The sequence below is a fragment of the Aquarana catesbeiana genome, linkage group LG12, assembly GCF_042186555.1.
Source record: "Aquarana catesbeiana isolate 2022-GZ linkage group LG12, ASM4218655v1, whole genome shotgun sequence".
Taxonomy (NCBI): Eukaryota; Metazoa; Chordata; class Amphibia; order Anura; family Ranidae; genus Aquarana; species Aquarana catesbeiana.
Window position 1 is genome coordinate 184413114 of NC_133335.1, and position 27703 is coordinate 184440816.

General features: G+C 43.6%; 1 protein-coding gene across 1 annotated transcript in view; it reads right to left on the minus strand.

The window, feature by feature from the left end:
• The window catches only part of DNTTIP1 (deoxynucleotidyltransferase terminal interacting protein 1), a 56564-nt gene that overhangs the window by 9625 nt on the left and 19236 nt on the right, over positions 1-27703 (minus strand). Inside the window, exons 8-12 of the mRNA XM_073606292.1 lie at positions 27323-27368; positions 14971-15029; positions 14823-14883; positions 2995-3066; positions 2595-2650 (exon numbers count right to left, since the gene is read on the minus strand). Coding sequence (XP_073462393.1) covers positions 2595-2650; positions 2995-3066; positions 14823-14883; positions 14971-15029; positions 27323-27368 — 294 coding nt within the window. The remainder of the gene's footprint in view (positions 1-2594; positions 2651-2994; positions 3067-14822; positions 14884-14970; positions 15030-27322; positions 27369-27703) is intronic.

The following is a 27703-nucleotide window of genomic DNA, read 5'->3' on the forward strand; positions in this document are numbered from 1 at the left end:
AAACGGTCAAAAACGGGGTCCGTCATCCGGAGAAAGTTCCTGAAATCCTCACGATTATTCTCACGGATCTCACGGAGCAAAGGCATGTGACAGAACTGGTCACGCTGAAGCAACCAATTCTTGGTCCATGAACTCCTCCTCGCCCTGTTCATGGACTGGTCTTGGGCTGAAGAATAAACTACAGCACCAAACACATACAATGCACGAGCTCGACGACGAGTACGTACAGGTAACATGGTTTCAAAACGGTCGGCTGGTGAGAACGCACTAAACAGAACGCACTGAAGAACAGCAAGGCCTGTGAAGAGCGACCTGAAAATCAGGAACGAGCGGCCAATAAAACAAAGATTTCTCAATGCCAACTGACCAAACGCACTGAAAAGCAGATACAAACCTCACAAGCACAGACTGAACAACAGTTAAAACGAACTGAAAAATACGAGTCTCACAAGCGCGAATCGTCTCTCACCAAACTTCTACTAACACGAGATAAACACGAGATTAGCAGAAGGAGCCCAAAGGGTGTCATACGGGCTATTGAACTTCCGTTTTATAGTCTCGTCGGACTTGGTGTACGTCACCGCATACTAGGCTGTCGTACTTTTGTGTGGTCGTGTGTAGGCAAGTCCGTTCGTAAGAAAGTCTGCCGCAAGTCCGCCGAAGGTACGCCGGAAGTATGTCGGACAGGCTGTCGGACTTTTGTAGGTGAAAAGTCCGACCATGTGTACGCGGCATAAGGCTTTGAAACTCCAGTGAACCATGGGGAGAGCCATTATCCAATAAATGGAGATAACCTGGAACAGTGGACTCATTCAGGAGGTCATGAAAGAACCCAGAACAACATCTAAAAGAACTGCAGGCCTCACTTGCCTCAGGTAAGATCAGCCTTCATGATTCAACAAGAAAGACTGGGAAAAAATGGCATCCATGGGAGAGTTCCAAGGCCAAAGCCACTGCTGACCAAAAAGAACACAAAGTCTCATCTCACATTTACCAAAAAACATCTTGATCATCCCCAAGACTTTTAAGCAAATGTTCTGTGGACTGACGAGACCAAAATGTAACTTATTGGAAGGTGTGCATCTTGTTACATCTGGCATAAAACTAATACAGCATTTTATAACAAGATCATACTAACAGTCGGACATGGTGGTGGTAGCGTGATGGTCTCGGGCTGCTTTGCAGCTTCAGGACCTGGACGACTTACCATAATTGATGGAACCATGAATTCTGAGCTCTACCAGAAAATCCTAAAGAAGAATGTCCGGCCATCAGTTCCTGACCTCAAGCTCAAGTGCACTTGGGTTATGCAGCAGGTCAATGATCCGAAACACAACACCAAGTCCACCTCCAAATGGTTTAAACAAAGCAAAATTTAGGTTTTGGAGTGGCCTAGTCAAAGCCCTGACTTAAATCCAAATGAGATGCTGTATCATGATTTTACACAGGCCGTTCATGATGGGAAACCCTCCAATGTGGCTGAATTAAAACAATGCTGCAAAGAAGAGTGGGCCAAAATTGCTCCACAGTAATCTGAAAGACTCATTGCCAGTTATCGCAAATGCTTGATTGCAGTTGTTGCTGCCAAGGGTGGCGCAACCAGTTATTAGGTTTAGGGGCAATTACTTTTTCACATAAAGCCATGCAGCTTTGTAAAGCTTTTTTGCCTTAATAAATGAAACCGTCATTTAAAAACTGCATTTTGTATTTACTCAGGTTATCTTTGTGTAATAATAAAATTTGTTTGATGATCTGAGTCATTTAAGTGTGACAAATATGCAAAAAAAAAAATGTTTATTATAATATAAATATATATATATTTTGAACTAGCCACCACTGCTACTCCTATGCTCCTGGCAGACTTCCATTAAGGTGAAACGCGCATAGGATGCAGCCTAGCGGTGATGCCGTCACATCCATCGTGGCAAACACAGTGCAGAGTGGTGGTTTGTTTGAAATCTCTATATCTACACTGTCTTGTGAGTAGTTTTACCCTTCTTGGTTTGCTACATGCTACACTATGGAGTTTTTCCATGTGATTTCTCTACTGAGTGCTGTCAATTCCATTGATGCTGAAAACCATTCTCTGAGGAAGCGTTGAGTGCATAGAGGGTTGCATATGTCCACCTGGGAGTTGACTGGTGAATGCTGAGCTTGCCAAGACCTCTATGGTTTAGGGGTCTGGGAGTCCGGTATGCGGCCTGATTACTTCTTTGGTGGGGGCACACTATATTTACTATTATAACAGACAACCTATATGATTGCACATCTATGGGAGATTATTTTGTGTGATTATTCAATCACCTGTGGGGCCTTATTTACATCTGTTGGATTTTCTGTTTCACAAGTTTAAATATTTGTTTCACATATGAAATATTGTTTTTTTGTGAACACCATTTAAAGGCATGATAATTTGATCTTAAATGGACAGGATCATTTTTTAAAACACATTGAGGCAGTACAACACAATTTTTTATTTATGTTTTTTTTTAAATTATACTGTCACAATATTGTAGCATGTCAGGAATGTATTCATAAAGACATGAAAAATCACTCCAACATCTGCTTTAACTAAATGCTTCGTATATCCTTACCTATACTCATCAGTGGTTGCTAAATCTAGGATATCTTGGTCCAAAAGAAGGTACACCTACAACAAACAGTTAGTATTACTGGTTTTATATTAATACAATGAAAGGCCAGGTAAACATTAAAAAGACAAAATGAATGATATCAATTGAAATATATAAAATAAAACATAAAAGGAATTTTGTTATAAAATGCTTGAATTTAGAAAGCACATAAAACTAATTAATTGGTTTGATTGTGCCAAAAATCTTACAAGAAACCAGATTTTTCAGGTCAGTCCTCGTGTGTCTGCACGTTATCAATGTAAATGTGTGTTCTCAGATGTGGGCAAAATGTATTCTTTCAGGATGCAAGTGGTGTAATCTGCTGCCCTTGTCACAGGGTCTCACTCATCCAAAAACATACCATTTTGCCACCTGTGGCTTTCATGTGCTGCTGTTCTGTCAGCCACTGCTTGTCCTGGGCATCAGCTGCATACTGCAAATTTAACACAAGAAGTATATGAGCTACAGTTGAAGAGACCACCCCCTTGGAGGGAAATAAGACAGCCCACCCATCATTCACCACAAGACAGACAAATATCTTGTTCACTGGCCCATTCCACTTTTGCTAAATCACTCACTAATGGTGTGATGAAGATCAATACCTGGCACTTTCACCCCCTTCCTTCCCAGACCAATTTTCAGCTTTTAGCGCTCTCACATTTTGAATGAGAATTGCGGGGTCATGCAACACTGTACCTAAATTCAATTTTTAACATTTTTTTCACACAAATAGAGCGTTCTTTTGGTGGTATTTGATCACCACTGGGGTTTTTATTTTTTACGCTACAAATGACCGGAATTTTTTTTTTTAAATGCATTTTTCTTAGTTTTTGTTATAAGATTTTGCAAAAAGGTAATTTCTCTTCACAAATTATGACCAAAAATTATGCTGCTACATTTCTTTGGTAAAAATAACCCAAATCAGTGTATATTATTTGGTCTGTGTGAAAGTTAGAGTCCACAAGCTATGATAGCAATGACAGATGTTGATCGGCCACCGGCAGTGATGGGGGGACTGACAGATGTTTTGTGCACTGTGACAAATGTGATGAGGACAGACATGTGTTTTGTGTACTGTGATGTTTTATGGGGACACTGACACGTGTATGGGGACAGGGGTGACAGTGGTGCTTGGTGTAGTGTGTGTGTGTGTGTGTGAATCTGTGAAGGCTCTCAGTATAAAATCATTCTTACACAGAGAGCTGTCACAGGGCTGCAGATTCCCCCATCCCCGTCCCCCACTGAGCTCTCACTAAGCTCGGCAGGGAGCTTAGTGAGAGATCACAACAATCAAAGGATGGGGCCGCGCTGCGAGCACTCGTTCTGAAGACGTTCCTGAACGTCCACTCAGAACAGGGAAAGGACCACCCGGCTGTTTATGTACAGTGGCCTGGTGGAAAGTGGTTAAAGTGCTACTAAAGGCAATTTTTTTTTTAAATAAAATCGCAAACAGGTCATACTTAATATCCACATGAAAATATTCAGAGGTAGAGGGAGAAAGCATAACACTGCAAAACTTCATATGGCAATTGCAATTAAAGAACGGAACCGTTCTACTAACAAACAACGCTGACATCAGTGAAGACACATACTTGTAAGAAGGGGATGATAAAGGGCCAATTTACTGTTGCTTTCTGGGCCTGAATGGCAGATAAAGGAGGATTCAGTGATGATATAAGGGAAAGCCTTTCAAGCAGAGTTTATGGAGGGCGACCCTTCATGGCAAACCAATCCTGGGCAGCTCCTGGTATAGTGAAGAAATTGACTCTGCCACCATCGATCACCCTCAGACCAGCTGGATAAGCCATTGAATATATAATCCCAGATTCCCTCATCTTCCTCTTGACTTCAGTGAAGGTGGCTCGCTGTTTCTGCAGTTCCACTGAGAAATCAGGGAATATTGAGACAGCCCCATTCTCAAAGTGAATTTGGCCCTTTTGCCTGGCCTTTCCCAAGACTAGGTCCCAGTCTTTGCAATTGAGCATTCTGGCAAGTAAGGGTAGTGGAGCAGCACCAGGAACAGGAGGTTGTGCTGGCACTCTATGGGCCCTTTCCACAGCAAAAGCCAGAAGAAAAAAGTTTGCATCAGAGAAAGCATGCTTGAGCCATTTTTCCACAAAATCCCCAGGATTCTGACTCTCTGCCTTTTCAGGGAGACCCACAATCCTGAGGTTAATCCGTCGCAGGCGATTTTTAAGGTCATCAGCTTTCTGGCACCAGAAGGAGATCTGTTTCTCTGCTGCCGACACCCTGCTAGGAAGAAGTGAAAAATTGTTCTCTAGAGAAGAGATTCTTCGTTCAGTCTCAGCCACCCTCTCTCTCTCTCACTCTCTGCATATCCTGCCTCAGCAGGCGATATCCACCTTGATTTCATCTATTTTACCTGTGAGAGAGGTGCTACAAGCAGAGATAGCACTCAGCAATTGCGTGTTGACCTATTCCAGGGTAACTTTACTCACTTTCTCTGTTGTGGATGCATGCTTAGGAGTCTCTGTGGCATGCTCCTCATATAAAGAGGGCTGCGGCCGCCATCTTGTTTCCCGGCTCAGACAAATTCTTTCAGCAGCTCCGCGGTCGTAGAGGAGCAATCCTTACTCATGGAGGTAGTTGGGCACTTGGTCTATCCAGGGAGCTGTATGATGATGCAGGAGCAGATGGGAATAAGCAGGATGGTGATGGATTCTGAAAGAAGCTTGCAGAGCTCCCTCTAGACACGTCCGGCTATCTTAGCTGTAGCCACACCCAAACAGGACATACTTACCTGCTTTGTGTACTGGTTTTGCACAGAGCAGCCCTATTCCCCCTCTTCTCGGGTCCCCCACCAGCGCTCCAGGTCCCTCCCTCCTGCCGAGTGCCCCCATAGCAAGCAACTCCTCCCCCTCCCCTTTTTTTCCTTCATGTATTATGGACAGACCTGTTTATGTATATATTTTTTTTTTGTAAATAGATTTTGACTAAAGTATTCAGCCTTTAAAAAGAAGATGTACCAATATAACCACGAAACATGTCGGCTTTGACTGCTTGTGTATAGTGTACCTACTTTACATACGTTAGTTTTTATAGGGACGATATTTGGTGCCTTGTTTATATATGTGTATGTTTTTGTAAACTTTTTTTCAATAATAAAATTACATATTTATATATTTTTCAACTGTGTTATATTATACTTGTCTGGAGATGACCGTTCAAATGCCCTAAATCCATTACCTACTTTCTTTATATGTTTTTATAACAAATTATGTGAGCAGACTGCAGTTCCCCTTTAAGGAACAGTGGGACAGGCAAGCACAAGCTGCCTCACAATGGGTAAGGGGGTTGCGAGCCTGGTCCCCAGCCAGGTACTCACCAAGAAGCAAAAGGGCCATTGGACTATCTCGGTACAATACAGTAAAAGGTAAATTCAGGTATAGAAACAAACATGTAAAAAGACTATACAATAGAACGTTGTTTTCCTCTAGCGGGACTTTATAAGGCAAGAGTCTTCAAACAATATATCAAAAAATATATATAATTTTATTAACAAAAGTTAAAACATGACAATTGAATACTTTGAATAAAAGAGGTGGATGCCGACAATTCAAATGATGGTAACAGAAGTGATATACATATCAGTAAACAGTGATAACACAGACCCACATAAACCGTTTCAGCTAACATTTTACAAAGAAAAAGCAGAACATCTTAACCACTTCAGCCCCGGAAGGTTTTACCCCCTTCCTGACCAGAGCACTTTTTACAATTCGGCACTGCGTCGCTTTAACTGCTAATTGCGCGGTCATGCAATGCTGTACCCAAACGAAATTTGCGTCCTTTTCTTCCCACAAATAGAGCTTTCTTTTGATGGTATTTGATCACCTCTGCCGTTTTTATTTTTTGCGCTATAAACGGAAAAAGACCGAAAATTTTGAAAAAAAATGATATTTTCTACTTTTTGTTATAAAAAAAATCCAATAAACTCAATTTTAGTCATACATTTAGGCCAAAATGTATTCGGCCACATGTCTTTGGTAAAAAAAATGTCAATAAGCGTATATTTATTGGTTTGCGCAAAAGTTATAGCGTCTACAAACTAGGGTACATTTTCTGGAATTTGCACAGCTTTTAGTTTATGACTGCCTATGTCATTTCTTGAGGTGCTAAAATGGCAGGGCAGTACAAAACCCCCCCAAACGACCCCAAGGAAATTGCTGAGAGGCATGTTGAGCTCATTGAATATTTATTTTTTTTGTCCCAAGTGATTGAATAATAACAAAAAAAAAAAAAAAAAAAAATTTACAAAAAGTTATCCCTAAATGATATATTGCTCACACAGCCCATGGGCATATGTGGAATTGCACCCCAAAATACATTCAGCTGCTTCTCCTGAGTACGGGGATACCACATGTGTGGGACTTTTTGGGAGCCTAGCCGCGTACGGGGCCCCAAAAACCAAGCACCGCCTTCAGGATTTCTAAGGGCATAAATTTTTGATTTCACTCCTCGCTGCCTATCACAGTTTTGAAGGCCATAAAATGCCATGATGGCACAAACCCCCCCCAAATGACCCCATTTTGGAAAGTAGACACCCCAAGCTATTTGCTGAGAGGCATGGTGAGTATTTTGCAGCTCTCATTTGTTTTTGAAAATGAAGAAAGACCAGAAAAAATTTTTTTTTTTTCTTTTTTCAATTTTCAAAACTTTGTGACAAAAAGTGAGGTCTTCAAAATACTCACTATACCTCTCAGCAAATAGCTTGGGGTGTCTACTTTCCAAAATGGGGTCATTTGGGGGGGTTTTGTGCCACCTTGGCATTCCATGGCCTCCGAAACTGTGATAGGCAGTGAAGAGTGAAATCAAAAATTTACGCCCTTAGAAAGCCTGAAGGCGGTGCTTGGTTTTTGGGGTCCCGTGCGCGGCTAGGCTCCCAAAAAGTCCCACACATGTGGTATCCCCGTACTCAGGAGAAGCAACAGAATGTATTTTGGGGTGTAATTTCACATATCCCCATAGCATGGTTGAGCAATATATCATTTAGTGACAACTTTGTGCCAAAAAAAAAAAAAAAAAAAATTGTCTCTTTCCTGCAACTTGTGTCACAATATAAAATATTCCATGGACTCGACATGCCTCTCAGCAAATAGCTTGGGGTGTCTACTTTCCAAAATGGGGTCATTTGGGGGGGTTTTGAACTGTCCTGGCATTTTATGCACAACATTTAGAAGCTTATGTCACACATCACCCACTCTTCTAACCACTTGAAGACAAAGCCCTTTCTGACACTTTTTGATTACATGAAAAAATTATTTTTTTTTGCAAGAAAATTACTTTGAACCCCCAAACATTATATATTTTTTTAAAGCAAATGCCCTACAGATTAAAATGGTGGGTGTTTCATTTTTTTTTTTCACACAGTATTTGCACAGCGATTTTTCAAACGCATTTTTTGTGGAAAAAACACACTTTTTTAAATTTTAATGCACTAAAACACACTATATTGCCCAAATGTTTGATGAAATAAAAAAGATGATCTTAGGCCGAGTACATGGATACCAAACATGACATGCTTTAAAATTGCGCACAAACGTGCAGTGGCAACAAAATTAATACATTTTTAAAAGCCTTTAAAAGCCTTTACAGGTTACCACTTTAGATTTACAGAGGAGGTCTACTGCTAAAATTACTGCCCTCGATCTGACGTTCGCGGTGACACCTCACATGCATGGTGCAATTGCTGTTTACATTTGACGCCAGACCGACGCTTGTGTTCGCCTTAGCGCGAGAGCAGGGGGGACAGGGGTGCTTTTTTATTTTTTTTTTTTTATTTTTATTTTTTTGCTTTTTTAGCTTATTTTTAAACTGTTCCTTTCATCTTTTTTTTTTTTTTAATCATTTTTATTGTTATCTCAGGGAATGTAAATATCCCCTATGATAGCAATAGGTAGTGACAGTTACTCTTTTTTGAAAAAATTGGGGTCTATTAGACCCTAGATCTCTCCTCTGCCCTCAAAGCATCTGACCACACCAAGATCGGTGTGAAAAAATGCTTCCCCAATTTCCCAATGGCGCTGTTTACATCCGGCGAAATCTAAGTCATAAAATGCTCGTAGCTTCCGGTTTCTTAGGCCATAGAGATGTTTGGAGCCACTCTGGTCTCTGATCAGCTCTATGGTCAGCTGGCTGAATCACCGGCTGCATTCTCAGGTTCCCTGTTGAGAAAGGAGAGCCAGAGAAAAACACGGAAGACGGTGGGGGGGGGGCATTCCCTCCCACTGCTTGTAAAAGCAGTCTAGAGGCTAATTAGCCACTAGGATTGCTTTTACATGAAAGCCGACCGCTGGCTGAAAAGAATGATACCAAGATGATACCTAAACCTGCAGGCATCATTCTGGTATAACCACTCAAAGTCGTGAATGGCGTACCTGAAGACAAAAAAATGGTTAACAATAAAGCACAGTGAACAGTAAAGTATAAAAAATTGCATACCTGAAAAGCAAACATGATAAAACATAACAACAATAAAACATTGCAGAATAGAATACAGTAAAAAAGAGCAGAACAATAGAGAGAGAGAATAGAGAGAGAGAGAACAATAAAACGACAACTATTTTTTTTTATTTTTGTTTGTGTTTTTTTTTTTTTTTTTTTTTTTTTTTTTTACACTTTTTTTGTAACTGTAACTTTTATAACTGTAACCGGTTCCAGGTTCGGGTCTCTCAAAATGCAATGGCATCTTGGGAGACCCTGTGAAATGGCGCCTAGTCTGTGCAATGCTGTACCCTACGCTAATACTCAACTAGTGAATGGTAGCGTTCAAAACATTCACCAATGCAAAGACCAGGATTGTCAGGACAGGAGGGACAATGATAGCGGGTGTCACGCCTATATCCGCGCTTGCTGTAGACATGACATCTTTTTTGGGGGGTTCGTTGGGTAGGGGTACTCGGGAGGACATAAAGAAAATGCCTCTCATGCAGCCGACTGCATTTGGTTGGGGATGTGAATGGGGGAAGTACGGGCGCTGCAGAAGTGGTGGGTTCCCAATTATTAGGATTGGCGAATGCAGCAGGAAGGGCACTATGGGCACGACGGGCCTGTGTTTGTCTTTTTGGTGGCAGCGGGACACTACTTGTGCTTGCCACCTCACCAGCTTGAACTGCACTTATGGGACTCGCCACGTCACCAAGTGTTACTGCAGTGCTGGTTTGACTACGACCGGGGTGTACTAGGCCGCTGATGCTTGCCAGTTCATCAAAACGCTACAAAAAAAACTGTTAGCGATCGCAGGGATCAGGCCTGACTCTGCGAACGCTGCAGTTATGTGTTTAGTGTTTTGTAAGTGACAGTGATCGATCGATACTGCACTTGGGTGGGCTGGGCCGAGCCGGGCGGAGGGGCAAAATGCAGGTGCTAGCAGGTATCTGGGCTGATCCCGCTAACACTGCGTTTTTGGGAATCCTAAACTGCTGGGGACGCTAGTATAGATCTGATCGGATCAGATATTGATCCGTTCAGATACTATACCACTAAGGGAGGTGTACCGTGCGTGGGTGTTAGCGCTACTGGCACTAACCTGACGCTGCCTGGGGCTGGTGCTTGCCATTTCACCAAAACGCTACCAAAAAAACTGTTAGCGATCGCAGGGATCAGGCCTGACTCTGCGAACGCTGCAGTTATGTGTTTAGTGTTTTGTAAGTGACAGTGATCGATCGATACTGCACTTGGGTGGGCTGGGCCGAGCCGGGCGGAGGGGCAAAATGCAGGTGCTAGCAGGTATCTGGGCTGATCCCGCTAACACTGCGTTTTTGGGAATCCTAAACTGCTGGGGAGGCTAGTATAGATCTGATCGGATCAGATATTGATCCGTTCAGATACTATACCACTAAGGGAGGTGTACCGTGCGTGCGTGGGTGTTAGCGGTACTGGCGCTAGTCTGACGCTGCCTGGGGCGACGCGTATCACCGCCGGGCGATCGGGGGGCTAAACCTTTATTCGGTAATAAACGGCGGGTGCCCTGACACTATAAAAAATAAACAAACTAACCAGCGTCACCCATAACGGTTATACAGTGATCAGTGGTGAAAGGGTTAACTAGGGAGCAATCAAGGGGTTAAAACATTTATTAGGTAGTATATGGGGATCCCTGTCGCTATAAAACGCTGACGGCGAACCTAAATATTTACCTCCCTAACTAGCGTCACCAGCGACACTAATACAGCGATCAGAAAAATGATCGCTTAGCGACACTGGTGACGGGGGGTGATCAAGGGGTTAAAACTTTATTAGGGGGGGTTAGGGGGGTACCCTAGACCTACAGGGGGCTAATACTCACTGCCCTACCACTTCTAACTGTCACAAACTGACACCATGCAGTAATCAGGAAAAAAAAAAAAAAAAACAGCTTGGTGTCAGTTTGTGACGGGGGGGGGGCGATCGGGGGGGGATCCGGGGTGTTTAGTGTGCCTGGCATGTTCTACTGTGTTGTGTAGTGTTTTACACTTACTCAGGAGAGATGACATCACATCCTCTGCCTGTGTGTACTATACACAGGCAGGGGATGTTTCTCATTGGCTGGGAGCGATCGCGAGGGGGGGGCCACAATCGGATGGCCTCCCCCTCATCTCTGATCGCTCCTAGACAAATGCCGACCGCCGCTGGCACCGGGGGTCCGATCGGACCCCCCGCCCGCGGGAAGGCAATCACGTACCAGGTACGTGATTTTGCCTGCCCGTGCCACTCTGTTCACGTATATATGCGAGAGGCGGTCGGCAAGTGGTTAAGAACCAAACATAATATGATATTCGCATATTTTTAAACATACTAAGGCATTCTTGACTCTTATACTTTATGATCATATGCGAATATCATATTATGTTTGGTTCTTAAGATGTTCTGCTTTTTCTTTGTAAAATGTTTAACCATTCATCTCACCATCATCCCCTGAAGAAGAGGTGCCAACCTTTATAACCTCGAAACAAGTCGGGCTTCTGTTTGTGCAGCCCTCAGCTGAAACAGTTTATGTGGGTTTTTCTGTGTTATCACTGTATACTGATATGTATATCGCTTCTGTTACCATCATTTGAATTGTCGGCATCCTCCTCTTTTATTCAAAGTATTCAATTTCTGGTCATGTTTTAACTTTTGATAATAAAATTATATATATTTTTTGATATATTGTTTGAAGACTCTTGCCTTATAAAGTCCCGCTAGAGGAAAACAACGTTCTATTGTATAGTCCTATAGGGATGTGGGCAAGTTGTCTTCTTCCACAAGGTTCTCGTCACTACCTCTACGAACATGTAAAAAGATATACAAAAGTTTATTGATATACAATACATGGACAAAAATATCAATGATGAATAAAAAAAAATAGATGACGGTCCATGTGTATCGCCAAGATAATACTCCCCTGATGGGGAAGATCACAGCGGGATAGTTGGTCACGGACAGCATTTCTACTAGTTTTACGCTTTTGTTCTTGGCGAGTACCTGGCTGGGGACCCCCTTATCTATAAAATTTCTGGGATGATGGTACAACTTTTAATTGATCATATCTACTCATGAATATTGTTTGTAGAGGCCATTTATAATCTTCCTTTGCTGACAATGGGGTTGATTTAGTTAAAGGGCAGAGATTGTTCATTCAGCAGTTTCAATGTTTGATCTGCAAAAGTGTATGATCATATACCTTGGTAAACAAAGTTAATTTGTATTCACTTTGAATGCCCAATCAAGTGCAAGGCAAAATAAAAACAGGATTTTGTCTTGTAAATGTATTGGATAAGTTTGATGTGGCTGGGAGACGAATAAGCGCCAATCTGTCTCCCTGATCTACAAAAGTCTATGGGGCTCTACTGCATATGCGCAGGTAACAGGATGAATAGGATCAGCCATCCAAAATGTAAACATCATGGCTGGACAAGGTACCAGGACTAGCCATGTATGGAGCTTTGGGGTTGGAATGGGAAGGGGGGGTGACCTGGTGACCTTCATCAGAAACTTTCAGAAAACTAAGTAGTGGAAGTAAACAAGCATTATTTTCAACATGCGCTGGAGGTATGGGGGCACAATGTGTTGAGGACCACCAGGTGCCATGCTTTAATGCAACATATAACATTTGCTGAAGACCAAGCTAACAAAAAAACATGGTAAATCAGGCTATCCAAAATAAGCAAGGTGTTTTACAAGCCAAGCTTCAGTACTTATTCCAGTTATCTAAATAAAACACTTTTCACTCGTTAGAAAAAAATAGTTTATTCAGAAAAGGGAAGTTTTTGTCTGAAACAGGCACATTAAGCAGGGGATATTAGGCAAATGAGAGGAAACCTATGAATAACCATACAAGGCCAAATTCCTTACTGATTATACAGCTTGATATGATACAATAATCAGCTGAATTTCGAGTGAAACTGAAGGTTTTTTAACATAAGGCTCCCTCGGTTTTCTCCCTCTTCATTGACCCAGACACAGCAGCAGGCGCATGTGTGTCAATGACAGCCAGTAAAGAGTGGAGTGAGCGGGGGGCAGGGCTGAGCCACGTTCTCTGCGTCTTATGGAGACTTGTGTCTTGCAATGGGGGCACTCAGTGGAGAAGAATAGCCAGGAGCAACGGCGAAGGACCTGAGAAGAGGAGGATCGGGGCTGCTCTGTGCAAAACCATTACACAGAGCAGGTACGTATAATATGTTCACGATTTAAAAAAAAAAAAAAAAAATCTGAACATTTATAAATTACTTTTAGGCTATATAGGGTTTTTTTTTTTTTTTTTTTTTTTTTTTTTTAAGTGGCGATAACAGACATTTACCAACATTTAATTCTTGCTATGGCATGCAGAGATTTTCCATTCTCTGTGAGATAGAGCTCATCTTTTATTTTTCTCAACAGAAAATAGCATCAAAGCAAATCTTTAATTTTAAGAGAAGACGCCACAAAATGCCCGCTATTACCTTTATTAGCCAGGAAATCCTCTTCTGTGCCCCTCTATGTATTACTCTGTAACTGGACCCTGACTTTTCGCTTCACCAATTGCCATTACCCCTGTCCAATGAGAGAGCCCTTACAGGCCACTTAAAAAAAAATATAAAAACCTCTCTATACTTTACCTGCTCTGTGCAATGGAATTGCACAGAGCAGCTACAAACCTCCTCTTCTCGGGTCCCCTGTCGGCACCCCTGGCCCCTCCACTCGGTCCAGTGTCCCCACAGAAATCAGCTTCCCATGGGGGGCACTCGTGCGTTCTCCCTCCCAAGCCCCACTGCTGTGTCCATGGACACAGACAGAAGGACTTGGCCCTGCCCCCTCTCCCCTGTCACTGGCTTTGATTGACAGCAGCAGAAGCCAATGGCTCCCAGTGCACCAGCAAAGCAAGCAAGAACCAGAAGTGAGGGGAGAAAAGAGCTGCAGACGTGTAGAGCGCTGGATCGAATGAGGGCACAGGTAGGTGAAAGGTGGTTGGGCCGTGATGGGGAATGCTGATGCCTAAACATTTTTTGCCTTAATGTAAGGAATGCATTAAAGGTTAAAAATATTTAGGCTTTGGAACCGCTTTAAGTAGTTTCATTGCCTTGGTAGTTAGCAGGGTTGAGCCATAAAGATGTGGAATTTCAGGGCCTAGTAACAAAAGTGAAACTAAATCAAAAGGGGGCAGAGGAGAAACATTTCTGGCAAATAAAAAAAAGGTAACCACAAGCATCTTTTAATTTGAAACTGAGTGCAGGTTAACTTTTTTTTTTTTTAAAGTTATTTTTATTGTAATTTCAATGTGAATACAAAAACAATACAGAGCCTATTTGGGCATACCCAGGCTTGGTCCCTACAACAACAAACTAAGAGAACAAAAAAAAAAAAAAAATTGGGAACAACAATTATACATAAAGATATATATAATAGTAACTAAACCACTGTACGCACAACCACCTGTGCATAGTGTCCAAAGCAAACCTCCAATTCTACGTATAGCTTACTTTAGTTATTTGCAATGAAGTGTATATTAGTGCAGGTTAACTTTAACCAAGCCAGGCATCCTACCACCCAACACCTCCAATAAGACATCTTCTCATCTCTTAGAGGTTCCGTATGACAAGTGAGCACTCATCCAGTTAATTCTAATCATTTGATTTTTGGATTTGGATGCCAGTGATTTTAAAATAAAGTACGTCCTTTAGAACTTTGTCACCTAATGATAGCATGTACTGTATGTAAATTCTCAGTTACCTTAAATAGCTCTGGGTGTTTGGTATAAATCCGACCCCTGGTCCCTCCCATGCCTAGAGCCCTAGGAGCAAACACACAACATGTTGGTGGAAGGGTATATGGTTGGGATTAATTACAATCTCTGAGAAATGACTGATATGCGTCTTACTTATTGGCACGTGATCCCAGCACAAATGTCGTTTTCTCATCCAGTCTAGATGGATCCCACTATAACAAAATAATATAAAAAGATAATAATTATGCCTGACCAGTGTACTTCAGGACAGTTGTCATGAGCTGCATATAGAGACTTGTTTCTAAAAGGTGAAGCTTCACAGCGCTCATCCTTATCCTTCTTCCTAACTAGATACCGAGTCAAAGACCTGGAATAAGTGTTTCTTGGTCAATGACTCCCCAAGTAGTGAAGGAAGGGTAAAAGTAGACAACCCCTAGCTTGAAACTGAACACACAGTCAGCAACCATACTTCTATTCTAATGAATTCCTGAATTAATTCCTCTGATAAAGATGGAATACATGTATGAGTTGGTAATTGTGCTACCATTGTATGTGCTGAAACAACTGACTGTACCCTTTTTATGAGCAACGTTTACATGTTTCTGTAAGGGCTCTTGTTTTGTACTTCTATCTTGAAATATAATAAAAATATTGGAAATTAAAAAAAACAATACAAACCATGCGGAAATACTACAAATGTTTCCAATTATGGGAATATCTTACCGAGATCTTGTATGTTTAGCATTGCCAATTGTAGGGTGTAGACGTTCCCATGACAGAAGCAAGTGTCTTTGTGGTGCCAATAGTGCCTATTGGTGGCTTTATGCATATTATATACATTAATGTTAGCCTATGCAAAGATATGTTTCGAGGCAAATATATCTTTGTTTTACAACATAACAAAAAAAATAGAATGACAAAACCAATTCAAGGTACATAAAGATCATGGACATAATGTGCAATCAGCAAAGATATGTTTAATGATTTGGATCTTTTTTATTTTGTTTTGGACAAGGAAGGTAAGGATTAGAGCCTATGACTGTGTTTTGAATTCCAATATAATTCTATGAGAATGCACAACCAGCTTAAAGCGGTAGTAAACTCTGACAATGATACCACATTTAAAGCAATATATCAATCAAATTAGTTGTTTTTAATTGAAATGTCACTATTAGTATGCTCCAAAAGCGTTCTTACTGTTGGAGATAAAGAGACTTGTGATCGCACCCGTATGTTCATAACCACCGCCATCACAACTATGGTCCTTCCGCGTTTGTGCAGTGCTTTATTTCTGCCCTCAGTAGGTTTCCCTGGACATAATTCGACGCATGTGCATTATTCGCCGCATCCATGCCTTGTTTTTTCATTTCCGGTCACTACGGAAACCTTCTGCAGCGAATAGGAACCAATCCTGTTGCTGCCTTACTCCAGAAGGGGAAGGAGTCTGGCTGGATCTTGGGGCTTACAACAACAGTAGGAAATGACGCAGCATAGACCCAGCATTTTTCCGGCAGGGTCTATTCTTGCCACAAAATTAGTTCTTACAGCGCTTGCACAGATGATGTCATTTAAAAGAAAAATTTGGATTTTTTTCTACAGCTTACCTGTAAAATCCTTTTCTTGGAGTACATCACCTGACACAGAGGAGCCATAATAACCAACTGGGTTATACGCCACATATTGGTGAATGGACACTGGTAATTTAAAAAAAGTCCTCCCCTATAGAACCCCCTCCTACACAGGAAGTACCTCAGTTTTGCAATAGCAAGCAATAAACTTCCCAGACAAGAGGGGAGGGATCTCTGTGTCCCGTGATGTACTCCAAGAAAAGGATTTTACAGGTAAGCTGTAGAAAAAATCCTAATTTCTTTATCGTACATCACGGGACACAAAGCAGCCATAATAACTAACTGGGATGTTCCCAAGCAATGCTTTTGAGGGGAGGGAACCCATTATGACCAAAGAAGCACCATCAGAACAACAGGATCTACACTGCAGCCTGCAGCATACTACGTCTGAATGCCACAGACTCCTGAGTCCTGACATTCACTCGATAAAACCTAGTGAATTAATGCACCGAAGACCAAGTAACAGCCTAGCAAATCTGAGCCATCGATGCTTGATGATGAACTGCCCATGAAGCACTCACTCTTCTCTTCAACCTGGATGCCACCTGCCCTTCCTGAGCTGTTCTGGCTGCACAAAACAGGATTCCTGACAACTCAAGTAGATCCGGAGCGTCTGAACTACCTCTAGAGTAGGTAGCGATCTTTCTCCTGCCGACTGTGGATTAGGAGAAAAATAAAAAAGCAAGACACTGTCCTGATTCAAGTGAAAGCTAGAAACCACTCTAGGCAATAGAGATGGATTAGGACGCAACATCACCTTATGATGTGCGACCAAGAATGGCTCCTAGCATGAAAGAGCCGCCAGCTCTGACACTCCACTTAGTGAAGTGATAGTCCCTTATCTCGGAAAATAGGCTACTTTGATTGCTAACAGTCTCCCAATTGGTTAAAAAAAATGGCCTCGGCAAAGACAGCCAAGAGCAAATCCCAGTCCCAAGGACACAAGAGTGGCCTGAGATGTGGGACTATCTACACTACACGCTGTATAAAGTATGAATCCAAGAGTGAGAAACAATGGCCTCTGGAAAAAATGGATAGGGATGAACTCGAACCCTTAATGGTACTTAAGGCCAATCTCTTTTCCCCTACTGATTGGAGAAAGAAAATAAGATTTCCCACTCATTCCTGTGGGTGCCACCTGCTGGCTTCACCCCAGGCAAAAAATATTTCCAAGTCCTGTAATTGAAGTTCCCGAAGTTGGTTTCCAGGGCTCAACAGTGTGGAGATACAGGACTCAAGACCATTAGGTCCAGCTGGACTGGAAGTGTTCAAGGAGCGACCCCCGCAAGCCTCGCAATGTCAGCTTACCAAGCCCTCCTGGGCCAATTCAGCTAACACTATTATCAGTGTTACCACCTGCCGGATTCTTCGCAAAAGATGTGGGAGAAGTCAAAACAGAGGGAAAGCATCAAATAAGGGAGAACTGGTCCTAAGGTGTTACCAGTGCATTTGCCCCTATTGCCAGTGGGACTTTAGTCCCAGACACAACCTGTTCCCCACTTGTTGTGGAACTTGGAATCTAGTAGATCCACCTGCAGAGTTCCCCCTGTCATTCTATACCTGGAGTATGTACTAGTGATAGTACAAGTGCTCAGACAGAATGTGGTTCACCTTCCTGAGCCGCATGACTCCTGGTGGTTGATATATATGCTTGCAGAGGCATTTGCAGTTTACACCTACAACTGGTTTGTCCCAACATCCAGAGCAAAGTGTACTGGCCAAAAATCCAAGATATTGATAGGCAGTATTTTCTCCTGTGGAGACCAAGTCCACTAAACTATAGCCAGTCAAACCAACTGGAGAAGCTGACATCAGTGGTTATCTTGCCTATCCCTTTTCCAGATCTCGAACCATCAACCACAAATTTTAGCTCTGCAATACCCCAGGAACAGAGCCCTCTGGCAATCCAATGCCTGGATCTTCATGTTCCAGACAGAGCAAATGATCCTCTACCAAAGACCTGGAGTAGGACTGTACGTAGGGAACGTGCCTTGACCTAGATACATTTCTGCAAGAGGAAGCTGTATCAAAGGAAAATCTGGAACAGACTGCTTCCTGAACAAAGATTGTTGAGGTAAACTGAGATTGGCCCATCTGCATTTTCAGCAAGACCAGTACTGGGCTGGGAGCTTTGTGAACCCTCAGAGTTGTGGCCAGCCCGAAAAGCAGAGTCACAAGAATAAAAAAGACAAATTTGCAAAAAAAAAAAAAAAAAAAAAAAAACGGCAGATGAAGATATGCGTCATTAATGACTATGGACCTCGAAATCTAACTCTTGTAGAGAGGTCAACACTAAATGGACAGAGCCTGACACAGAAGGATGTCCAGCGGCTTAAGATCTAAGCTAAAACTTAATGTCCCCATTTGGGATCGCTACCAGTTAAGGGTTTTCTTTTTTTAAATAATGAACTCATACCTTCTGCTCCAAGAGTCAAATGCAACTGCAAGGCAAAAGACTGACTACTCTGTGGCAGGTGAAGGCCAAAAGAGGTGTACCTAACCCATCAAGCTTTTGCTGGCTAAAGATGGAGCAAAACCACCTCAGAGACTGCCCTAAGATCTTCTGGCCTGAGATACTCTCAAACACAGCAGCCTCAGATGCCTCCCTTCACACAGGTGGGGAAAAGCTTACAGCATCTGGTATCCCCCGTGCAGTCTCACATCCATATACTAACCACTCTTTATCCCGCTTAGGCTTCGAACAACAGAGATCAGGCATGGTTAAGGTGATGCAGGCGCAGCCCCTCTGATGAAAAATGAATGCGTCAGTAAAATACTGCAATGCCAAATACCACAGTGGCTCAGAAGCCTCTGACACCACTGACCATTGCTGGATGTGGACACCCCCCCAGATCACTGAACCTGAGACCAATGCACCTGCCTCCCCGGCTGCCTCTCTTTTCTGGAACCATTTAACTGGTATAACAGGTAAATAACGTAGCAACTATATTAGTCAACCTAATACACAGTCCTCCAAGGATGCAGGCCTAAAACAATGTTGGTATACTGCTATGCAACCACTTACGTATGTAAGTATGCAGGTACCCAGGCATGCCCTTATGTAGGTACCTAAGTTATGCAAACAGGCCGGTAACCATTCTTGCCATTCATGCATTTATGTATGCAGCTCAAGGCAAATAAGCACATATGTATGTATCCCAAGGCAAAAAAGCACACACGCATGCAAAAACATGTATTTTTATGCAAACATGTGTTTTATCAACTGTGCATGCCACTAGGGTTTCCACCTTTTCTTCATGTCAAACCCAAACACTTTATCGGTGCATGGCAATTTTTTTTTAATAGTATAAACTATACATATATTTTGCTATTAAACAACATTTCTAATCATATGAAGTTAGTAACAAGAGTCCCCATTTACATCAGAGTCCACAGAGTTCCCCTTTTACATCTGAACTCGCAGAGTTCCCTTTCACTGTAAGGGGGGACTCTGCAGACTCTGATGTAAGAGAGAACTCTGGGGCCTCTAACATAAGCGATGCTCTGGGAACCATGATTTAAGGGGGGACACTGATAACTCTGATGTACAGAGAAGACTCTGATGTAAGAGGAAACACTGTGGCCTCTGGTGGAAAGGGGAACTCTGATGTAAGGGGTGCTCCGAGAACCCAGATTTACCTTAGTGTACTTACTCAGATGCAGGAGAGAGAAGGGGGAGACTTCAGTCACAGACAGGGATGGATGGTGAGCTCACTCACCCCTTGGCAGTCAGCACCTCTTAAGCAGATGTATCTGAGCCTGCTGGACTTCAAATTTCCTGCCCTAACTTTCCTTTTCTGAGGCACAGCGCCGGGGATTGGAGTGGGGGCAGACACAGAGGGGTACAGTTGGGGGAAGAGGTGCAGGACGAGTCCTCTCTCCTCTCCAATCTGTGTGTTGGGGGGGTTGTTAGTGCTGGCTTTGGGCAGTGTGAAAGAGTGTAACAGACACTCCAAGTTTGGTCAACTGCAGCCAGCAACTCTGCTGGGAAGCCACAGTCAAGTCTTAATAACGTGTCCGGGTTTCAGGCAGCCTGAAACCTGGACACATGATTCCAAACTCGAACTGTCTGGGTGAATCTTGGACAGGTGGAAAGCCTACATGCCACACAGTTCTCCCATAGTACTCACACTTTGTTAGTATCCATGGGCTGCTGCCATTTCTCCAGAGGCCAGCTGAACCTGTTGCCACATGGCCTGGCCGCCCTTCCACTTCCTGCTTATATAAAAATAGGCCACACTGAGCGAGCCTGCGCCCTCTAGTGGCTGGAGGAGAAACAGCAGCCCACATGACTAAGAAGTACATAGCATGATTAAACAGCACACTTCTCCCAGTGGCCACCGGGAGAACAGACAGTCATATCTCTCTCTCTTTTTTTTGTTTCTTTCAAAAAAGAGAAACTGCAAAAATGCAGACTTACCATTCCTGCTAAAGGACTCTGAACAGAACAGGAGTCCAATCTTCACCCATCACGGCAAGCTTGGTCATTAACCACCTGGCATCCGCGCTATAGCCGAATGACGGCTACAGCGCGGACCTACATTCCCGGGAGGACGTCATATGACGTCCTCCCCTGTACACGCTCCCTGCGCGCGCCCTGCAGGGCGCGCGCCGGGCGCGTTGTGATCACCGAGTCACTGAGACTCGGCTGATCACCGATCTGTGTAAGGGGCCGGTCCCGGCCCCTTACCATGTGATCAGCTGTCAGCCAATGACAGCTGATCACATGATGTAAACAAAAGATCGGTAATCGTTTTTTTTTTTTACTCACGCTGACAGCGCGAGTAGAAAAAAAAGCCGATCACCGGATCGGATGTGAGGGACATCGGTCCCCAAGTGGAAGAGGCACATCTGCCTCATCAGTACCCAATAAAAGTGCCACCTAATAGTGCCCACAGTGCCACCTAACAGTGCCCACAAGTGCCACCTAACAGTGCCCACAAGTGCCACCTAACAGTGCCCACAAGTGCCACCTATCAGTGCCCACAAGTGCCACCTATCAATGCCCACCTGTAGTGCCAATCAGTGCCACCTGCCAGTGCTGCCCATCACTGCCACCCATCAGTGCCCATCACTGCCACCCATCAGTGCCCATCACTGCCGCCTATCAGTGCCCATCACTGCCGCCTCATCAGCGTACATCAATGAAGGAGAAAAATTACCCGTTTAAAATTTTTTAAAACAAAATATAAAAAAATAAACTTTTTTTTTTTAAAAAAAATCAGTTTTTAAATTTTTTTTAATAAAAAGTAAAAACCGCAGAGGTGATCAAATACCACCAAAAGAAAGCTCTATTTGTGGTGAAAAAATGATAAAAATTTCATTTGGGTACAGTGTTGTATGACCGCGCAATTGTCATTCAAAGTGCGTCAGCGCCGAAAGCTGAAAATTGGTCTGGATAGGAGGGGGGTTTAAGTGCCCGGTAAGCAAGTGGTTAAAGACCTTCAGAGACTGGGTCCCCCTTAATCTGGGGTCCACTCCCCTGGACCTGTATAGCTCCCTGCAGGAAAGCACCTTGGTCAGAACAAACATTGCACAGGTTTCCATTACGCAGGGTCCAGCGCCATAAGGCTGCATTACAGGCAAAACCTCAAAAGAGTCTTCTCTCCTTCCAATGAGGCCTGGGTACCATCCATTTTGGCTGATAGCCTTTTCGAATGGATCCGATTGAAGTCCATGATTCCCAATAGAACCATCCAGACCTCCAAGTATGCTCCAAGGAGCATGTCACATCAGTGACCATCCACCTAACAGACACTGGCAAAAAAAACTGAGGTACCTCCTGTGTAGGAGGGGTTATATAGGGGAGGATTTCTTGTTTGATTGATTTACCAGTGTCTATTCCCAATAGGTGGCGTATAACCCAGTTAGTTATTATGGCTGCTCTGTGTCCTGTAAAGAAACAACGATTACTCAGTAAGGAAGTGGGTAAGAGAAGAATACAAAAAAAAATTGCACATTATACTATAGCCTTATTAATTTAATGAAAAATCAGAATGGGTATACAACCGCATTAAGGGCTTGTTCACACTAGTGCGATGCCAGACACTGCATGTGATTCGCACCACATTGCTGTGCAGATCACATGCGATGTCTGTGCAATGCGAATTCAGCCATACAAACTGTATACAGGAGGATGAGGAATGGCTGCCATTCCAGAGACCGGACCGGGCGAGTCCCAGACCCCAGAGGGCTCATGTCCAGAGAAGAGGGAGATCGCTGGACAGATTGAATAACCGATAGAGCTGGCAAGGGAGGAGGAGGAGGATGAACCGTCCCTTACACAGATAATGGCAGCCATACAGGGATGTCAGAACAAACTTATTGATCATTTTGGGAAACTTAAGATGGAGTTCTCATTCATGAAGCATGATCTGCAGAAACTCAGGGAAAAGGTTCAGGCTGCAGATCATCGCATTGCCTCCCTGGTAGCTGTCAGACCTCTGGACACTGCTGCGCAGGTGACCAAGAAAACCCTTTCTGAGTACACTTTAAAGATGGCTGACATGGAAGACTGCATGAGAAGAAATAACATACGGCTGGTGGGATTCCCTGAGGGGGTGGAGGGGAGGCACATGGAAAAACTTTTGGAGAGCTGGCTTGGAGAGCACATGGCTCCTGATACTTTCAGCAAAATGTTTGCTATTGAAAGGGCGCATCGTGTTCCGGGCTGGGTACCGCCAAAGTGAGCACCTCCACGATCTATGATAGCAAAGGTATTACACTTCCGTGACCGGGAGAATATTCTGAAGGACTGGCCCTGAGCTGGAGTTTAATGGCTATTGAATATCCATTTATCCTTGCTTCTCAGCTGCCACTCAGAAACAGAGGGCCTCATTTAAACCAATAAAGAAGCAGCTTAGGGATCTGAACTTGATCTACAGTATACCCTGTTAAACTACGCATTGTGGATAATGGGAAAGTCTATATTTTCACAACTCCTACTGGAGCTTCAGAATGGCTGGATGCCCGCGATCAACTGCGGGGTGGAACTTCTTCCTGTCCCCCCTAACAACTTATGAGGAATCTGTAGACTGGAGGGAGGTGGTGTGGAAAGTGCCTGCTGTTTTCTTTGCTCTCCCCTGGATATATATATGTTTTTTTCTCTCTTTTTGACATTTTTCCCCTGGATAACATCCTGCCTGGGATTCACAACCATTGCTCTGTTTTTCCTGGCAGCTCAGCAACCTGATTGAGATGCTATAAACTAGGAATGCACCGAAATTTCGGCCACCGAAACATATCGGCCGAAAATGGCCCTTTCGGCAAAAAGCCGAAAGAGAATTTTTGCCGATACTGGGGTGGGGCCTGGGGTGGGGCCTGGGTGGGGCGGGGGCTCCGCCCCCGCCCCTGGTGCCGCCTATCAGGGGGGCTTCCTATATCGTTGAAAAGGGGGGGGGGGGAGAGCCGCCGCCGCCTGTTTGATTACAGCGCCAGGAACATCACAGCTTTCATTTCAACAGCTGTGTGTTCCCTGTTGCGTGCCGTCACATACAGCCCCTCCCCCTTGTCCGAGCACTTTGATAGACAGATCACCCGTCCAATCCTGGGACGGGTGATCTGTCTATCAAAGTTCCCTGGACAAGGGGGAGGGGCTGTATGTGACGGTGCGCAGCAGGGAACATACAGCTATTGAAATGAAAGCTGTGATGTTCCCAGCGCTGTAATCAAACTCCTCTCCCTTCACTGGCTGCAATGGGGACACTGGCTACACTAATGAGGACACTGGCTGCACTACTGGGGACACTGGCTGGCTGCATCTGACGGGAACTGGTGAGGCTGCATTGATCTCTTGTATCATGTCTGCAGTCTCTGACTCTCTGACCATGTCCCCAGTCTCTGACCATCTCCTGTACCATGTCCCCAGTCTCTGACCATCTCCTGTACCATGTCCCCAGTCTCTGACCATCTCCTGTACCATGTCCTTAGTCTCTGACCATCTCTTGTACCATGTCCTCAGTCTCTGACCATCTCCTGTACCATCTCTGCAGTCTCTGACCATCTCCTGTACTATGTCCCCAGTCGCTGACCAGCTCCTGTATAAAAATATTTTTAAAAACAGTCACTTTCAGTATCGGTTTTCGAGATCAAGGAAGATTTATTTTCGGTATCGGTTTCGGCACCAAAAAACCCATTCGGTGCATCCCTACTATAGACCCACATAGTACTTGCTGCTTGCCTATACTATTCCATGTTGGAAGCCTGCAGACTGTTCTTTATACTTCAAAGGTTTTGTCGTTTTATTTTTTTTGACTGAGACGCTGTTCTTGGACTGAACTTGAAGACTGGTACCTCATAGTGCTGGGTCCTGTGTGGCTACATTAAAATGCACATATATTTCCTCTCTTGATATACAGTTATGGGATCAAAGTGCCTGGCATGTTGGGGCTGGGTGCGGGGGGGAATGGGAAGTTTTCATTGTTGGGTCAAATTTAATTATATCTGGATGGGATTATTTATACTCAGTGTGTGCGCAACAAGTCCTTTAAAGTTGTGCGCCTTATGTGTGGGAGGGGAACTCTGGGGCCCTGATCTTTTGGCTCCCCACGTTCCAAGGGGGAGACTACCTGCTCTATGATCATTTGCAATGGAGAGGAGTCCTAGGGCTGTGGCCTGGAATGTAAGAGGCCTTAATTCCAAATTCAAACGTTCCTTATTTTTTGATTATATAAAAAGAAAAGTATAAACTGCATTTAATCCTACTGCAGGAGACTCATTTACAGGGTTCCAGGGTTCTGTCTCTAAAAAGGGCCCATATTGCTGGAGCTTTCCATGCTAGTTTTTCTTCATATGCCAGGGGGGTTTCTACACTGGTCACAAAAGCTATACCCATCTCCATACATGCAGTTAAGACTGATGGTAAAGGGAGATATGTCACACTGGTGGTGCAGGTGCTAAACAGGTACCTGACGTTTGTGAATTTATAAGTGCCTCCTCTCTTCTCGCTGTCCCATCTGGATGACATGCTACTGGCCATGTATGAGATAGCGTAAAGGAAGATCTTAATTTTGAGGGATTTCAATGCAGTGGCAGACTCAGCCATGGACCGGCTGGGTGCGCCATCTGGTGCTCCAAAAAATGGCTGCCGCATAGTGGCCATCTGTAAGCCTGGGGGCCCCACAATCTCTTATTGCCCGGGGGGCCCTATGAGTTGTCAGTCCGCCCCTGGTTAATGGTATTATATCGGATCCCTAGGCAGGGGTGCCCGCTACTGCCCCTCCTGTTTGCCCTGAGCATAGAGCCCCTAGCAGCTAAGCTGAGATCTACTACTAATACGTCTAGTCTGCAAATTGGGGAATTTGAAGAGCGGGTGTCTCTATATGCAGATGACATGCTCTTGTATCTGCAGGATCCGGGACCCTCGCTTTCGGGAGCCTTCAGGCTGATTCAGGAATTTGGAGATTACTCCTGATTTTAAATTAATTGGACAAAGTCGTCCCTTTTTCCCATAGATGAAGCAGTGTGTCATACATATGTATGGGGGCGGAAGGAACTTTCATTCATATGGTTTGGAAATGCCCTAGAATAAGACCTTTATGGTCTTAAGTGACTGAATTTATATCTGATAAATTTGACCTACCTAAAATATGCTCTCCCCTACGCTGTCTCCTGGGGGTCTTTGACCAGGAGGAGATGAAAGTTTACACTAAACTGTTCCTTAGGATTTTAAACTTTGGAGTAAGAAAATGTATAGCCCGGCGCTGGATCTATGGGGAGCAGCCACAGTAGGGATGTGGGTAAAAGTAGTGAATGCGGATGTACTTTTATATAGGATGATGTATGAGGCCAGGGGTGCCCCCAAGAAATTCAGGAAGGTATGGTTTAGATGGGTGGACTCCAGGAGCACACTGGAGGAAGAAGGGGCCTAGAGTAGCGGCAATAACTAGGAGCATAATCCAAATGGCAGAGTTCCACCGGGGGGGGGGGGTGGGTCTAGTATGAGCACAATGCACTGACAATAAATATTGAAGTTAGAAGGATGTAGAGCATTTAAAGCTATATCCCATAGTTTCTAAAATAAACGTTGGAACCCCTGGGAAGGGGGGTTCTGCCCTTAATGGAATGGGGGGGGGGGGGGGGGGGTTCTGGTACCTCCTTCTCCTAAAGGACATGTTGGGGAGTTTTTTTTTAACTGTTTGCTTTCTACTGTTAAAAACATAAAAACAATACAAAGGAAAAGAAAAAGTGACTATACTGAGCTACGGGATAGGGCTGGGGATTCAGGACATTGTGGTCATGGACTGCTGATAGTTACATTATTATCTGGATCACTGTGGATAAATTTGTGTGTATAACTTTGGATATGCTAAAAAAAAATTTTTGAAAAAAAAAAAATGCAGATCGGGAGAAGGTCAAACACAGGTCAAATGCACCTGTTAAATATTTCTGAATGATTGTAAAATGTGTCTCACGCTGCCGTCAAACTGATGCCATTAAAACAAGCCCAAAGCCTGCTGACACAGGCCTTACTTTCATCTGTGTTTGTAAATGCCAGGGCAGGAAACATAAGTAAATCTCTCCAATGGAGGGATCCAAAACAAGGAAAGGAAAGAGAACTTCTGTCAGTGTTTTGCTTTTCTTTCTTTTGCCATCTGTACCTTCATGTCTTTATGACAACGTTATCCAAAACACAAAAAAAAGTTATCTAGTTAGGTGGAGTTAGGTTAGGTTTTATATGTAGGATACTGTGGAAGACAGGAACCACTGATGATTTGTGACCCATATACTAGAATTAGTCGTGTATCTTTCTAGAAATGCTTTGTAACTACGGCATATATTGGGTCTACTTGAAAGGAGCTAATCCTGTGCACCATTTTAATTTAAAAATTAAAATTTTCATCCAAAAAGCATATTCACAACTTTTCTTGTTTTTTTACCTTTGGCCCTTCACGGCGGATGGGATCGACAGTCTTGATTTTCAGCCTGCAGAGGGAAAAAAGAAAATAACAGCGGACCATTTAATTGCGTTCATCTGTGAGACGGTGCTAATGTTTGTGTTGCAAACGTTCATAATAATTATTATAATGCATTTGATAAAAAAATACCCCAAAGCGTTGGTTTGGTCAGATGAAATTTTTGCAGAAAAGTGTAAACCAGCTCCCCATCTATATAGTCAATTCCAATGATTCAGTCCAGCTGGGTTCACACTAGTGAGAATTGGATGTGGGTTTCCCCGCATCCAATTCGCATGACAGGAGATTGTGACCAGCTCTCTATGGAGACGGTTCACATACAGTATCTCTGTGGCGGCTCCGAAG